Source organism: Otolemur garnettii, unplaced genomic scaffold (assembly GCF_000181295.1).
Source record: "Otolemur garnettii isolate 467f Iridium unplaced genomic scaffold, OtoGar3 scaffold00153, whole genome shotgun sequence".
In the NCBI taxonomy this organism is placed as follows: Eukaryota; Metazoa; Chordata; class Mammalia; order Primates; family Galagidae; genus Otolemur; species Otolemur garnettii.
In genome coordinates, this window is record NW_003852548.1 from 2,320,458 (window position 1) to 2,324,340 (window position 3,883).

The 3,883-nt window shown below is 44.6% G+C and overlaps 1 protein-coding gene across 2 annotated transcripts in view; it reads left to right on the top strand.

The window, feature by feature from the left end:
* RBM3 (RNA binding motif protein 3) overlaps positions 1-3,041 on the top strand; it is a 3,884-nt gene extending 843 nt beyond the window's left edge. The window contains exons 2-7 of one of the 2 annotated variants that reach the window (XM_003799642.3): positions 292-411; positions 709-815; positions 1,455-1,560; positions 1,661-1,751; positions 2,363-2,448; positions 2,748-3,041. In XM_003799642.3, the coding sequence (XP_003799690.1) occupies positions 309-411; positions 709-815; positions 1,455-1,560; positions 1,661-1,751; positions 2,363-2,423 (468 nt within the window). In that variant the 5' untranslated portion in view covers positions 292-308 and the 3' untranslated portion in view covers positions 2,424-2,448; positions 2,748-3,041. The remainder of the gene's footprint in view (positions 1-291; positions 412-708; positions 816-1,454; positions 1,561-1,660; positions 1,752-2,362; positions 2,449-2,747) is intronic. The other variant, XM_012811322.2, reaches the window with a different exon arrangement.
* The last annotated feature ends 842 nt before the right edge of the window (positions 3,042-3,883 follow it).

Here is a 3,883-nt window from a genome sequence, read left to right on the forward strand (position 1 = left end):
TTTTTTTTTTTTTTTGAGACAGGGTCTCACTATGTCACTCTAAGTAGAGTGTCGTGGTGTCACAGCTCACAGCAACCTCAAATTCTTGGGCTTAAGCGATTCTCTTGCCTCAGTCTCCCAAGTAGCTGGGACTACAGGTGCCTGCCACAGTGTCCGGCTATTTGTTGTTGTAGTTATTTTTGTTTTGGCAGGTCCAGGCCAGGTTCAAACCCGCCAGCCCCGGTGTATGTGGCTGGCATCCTAGCCTCTGAGCTACAGGCCCTGAGCCTTTTCTCCGTACTCTTCCCACAGGACTCAAGTTCACTGCCATGTCCTCTGAAGAAGGGAAGCTCTTTGTGGGAGGGCTCAACTTTAACACCGATGAGCAGGCGCTGGAAGACCACTTCAGCACCTTCGGGCCTATTTCTGAGGGTGAGACGTGGCCCAGACCTATTAAAGCTGGGTGGGAGGGGAGGATAAAAGGAAGCCTAAGACCCTTTGATTTCAAGGAACTTGAAGAGAAAAAACAGTAATTCAGGCCTTGAAAATTCTCTTTTTCCTAAACCCAACGTGAAGACTTAGACAAGGGAGAACCTGATAATTTTCAAGATTGGTAGGATGGGTCTGTTCTCCCTACCTATCTCCACCCCCTTTTCAGGCTGCTCCTTGCCACTTACCCTTTCTGGTGCTGATTGATCCATTTTACTCCATATCCTTTCCCTTCCTCAGTGGTCGTTGTGAAGGACCGGGAGACTCAGCGATCCCGTGGTTTTGGCTTCATCACCTTCACCAACCCTGAGCATGCCTCAGATGCCATGAGAGCCATGAATGGAGAGGTGAGGTCTCTTATCTGCAGAGGGGCCCTGCCTCCATCTGCACTTCTTCCATTCTTTCTGTTTTTCCCTCTGTGTCTGCTAGGGGCACTGTGGCCACCAAGCCCCGCAGTGCCCACTCACAGGAGCGTGACTGCCTTCTGTTCTAGGGGGTGGAGGGCAGCGGCAGACAGAGCCGGGCTGCCTGGGAGGCGACGACTGGTCCTGCATGAGGCCGAGAAGCCACCTGTGGATGGTTCACCTGCCTTGGGCTTAGGTAGTAGAGTCTGCAGACCTGTGGGCCTGGCCCGGAGAGGACCTCGTGAGTCTTCTGGGATGGACTCTGAAGCCTCAAACCAAGAGAGGTGTTTATCTAGCCCTTAATAGTTGGGCAGTTTAGAGGAGTGGGGAGGAGAACTGGCCTGAGTTCAGACAAGATGTAAGTAGTGGCAGGGGGAACATGGTGGATTCAGGTTATTTTATGGGATTCTATAGCTCCTGATGAAGCCATTCTGGTCAGAGGAGCTTATTCTGGAACGTGGCACCCAGATCCTGGTGCTCAGCAGAGATTTCTGGACTCTTTTGCCCACCTGCCCACGCCCCCTCACTACTGCCCTGACTGACTGCCAATCCATCCTCCTTGTGTCTCCCTCCCACACCTAGTCCCTGGATGGTCGCCAGATCCGTGTTGACCGTGCAGGCAAGTCTGCCCGGGGAACCAGAGGGGGTTCCTTTGGGGCCTATGGGCGTGGTCGCGGCTACTCTAGAGGTAAGTGCAGTGGTAGGTTTGATCTGTGGGGTTAGAGGGACAGTCACCTATTGGTGGCCTGTGGATGGACAGATGCCTTGTAAATATTTTTCTGCCGCAGGTGGTGGGGATCAAGGCTATGGGAACAGGTATGATAATCGACCTGGAGGCTATGGATATGGATATGGACGATCCAGAGACTATGGTGGCAGGTAAGTAGCCTTAAGAACTCAGATGACGGCTCGGTGCGTGTAGCTCAAGTGGCTAGGGTGCCAGTCACATATACGAGAGCTGGTGGGTTCAAATCCAGCCCCAGTCCACCAGTGACAACTACAATCAAAAAAAATAGCCAAGTGTTGTGGCGGGCGCCTGTAGTCCCAAGCTACTTGGGAAGCTGAGGCAAGAGAATCGCTTAAGCTGAAGAGTTCGAGGTTGCTGTGAGTTGTGATGCCATGGCACTCTACCCAGGGTGACAGCTTGAGACTCTGTCTCAAAAAAAAAAAAACCTCAGATGACATCACATCTTGGTACTACTAGCATATATGTTAAAGTATGAATCTTAATGTTTCGAGTTATATAAAGTGACTGTACTGTCATAATCAAAACATGGTAGATGATGTGTGTTGATAGTACTGTGTTGGTCAATACCTATATATTGCTTTAACGTGTAATATGACTACTATATAAATCGTGTTCACAAAATTGTGTTTACTATATGATGTTAATATACTTTTCTGTTTTATACCTATAAGATGTGACATATATGGTTATTAATACTAGTGGCGTGTAAATTTAGCTGTATGTAAAACTTTCCTTTTCTCAGAAGCCAGGGAGGTTATGACCGCTACTCAGGAGGAAATTACAGAGACAATTATGATAACTGAGATGAGGCATGCACACATACTGTAGGTGAGACTGGATATTGGTACTGAGCAGACCCTGTTTGTCAAAACCTGTTGTGTCCCTCTTACCTTTTCTTCTGGCCAGACTGCCCCCCATTTCTAAGTCTCCCTTGCCCTGTGGTAACATGTCAGAGCTAGTCTGCTTAGAGGAGGGAGGGATCTGAAAACCCATCTGCAATATGCTCTTGGGTGAGATGGAGAAGTGTCCTTGTTGCCCAGCCCTTGGCATATCAACCTGGGAGTTAAGCATGTTGTTGCCCTGTTCCTTCCTAACATTACAATTCTTTCTCTTCTTTATGTCCTCAGATACACAAGGAATAACACTTGTTGATCCAGGATCATCCTTCCAGATGGCTGTATAATAAGATTTTTGGAACTGCACTGAAACATCTGTTTTAGTACACCAACTTCTATTTTTGAATTGCTCTCCCAAAGTAGATAGTAGATAAAGACATTTTAGAAGGCTCTGTGTGTTTTTAATTTTTTTCTCCCATTTAAAGACAAATTTTGGGACATTTGTAGAGTCTGAGTATTTTTCCTCTTACCAGTTTTTTGTTTGGGCTCTCAGGATTATTGGTTTTGGCAAATTTAGCCAGACTTTTTAAAAAATAATAAAAAATTAAAAGTAATGTCTAGGGACATTTTACAAACATGTACACAATGTTTATCAGGGTTAGGAAACAATTTCTAAATGTACCTGTAAGAAATCTGTTTCAAGATCATGATTGCCTGAGGGTGTTTTTTAACTCAAGTTTACCAAACTGATTATATATTAATACTAGAGCTTCTTTAAAAATGTTTATAAGTCTCATTTTTTTTAAGTACTGGAAGAAAAAAATATTCTATTGTCTTCTGTAGTGTTTAGGATATCTTTCACAAAACATTAAACTGATAAAACTTTTTTTTCAATTTTTCTTTGGTCCTAGAACATTGATACGATTGTTCTTTTTCCTTAATCCACTTAGCAAATAAAATATAAACAGATCAGGAGGATGGGCACGTGGGAAAAATTTGGTGGGGATGAGTGAGGACTACCAAAAAGTATAGAGGTTTCCTGAAATGGTCTCTTGGTCCCATTGTCTAATTAGTGTTTGAATTGGAATCTCCCTAACTTCTTTGAGCATTAGGTGGGCACTCTTCCCACAGGATTATTCAAAGAATGTAAGCACCCACTCTCAGGGCACATTACAGAGTGATGCCTTCCTCTGAAATGAGACTTGGGGGGAAGGTGCTAAATTCATCTTCGTGTGTGACAGACCTGGATTGAAAATAGGGTTCTAAGACCTCAGACTGGATTCCGATTCGAAGATTAAACTCTGGGCTCTCATACTTTATCTCATGGCACACTTGAACCTATAATTAAATTTCCACAGCACACTTAAATTGATCAATAAAAGATTTAAAAATATACTTAACTGTGCTTTGAACTTCTTTCAAAACTA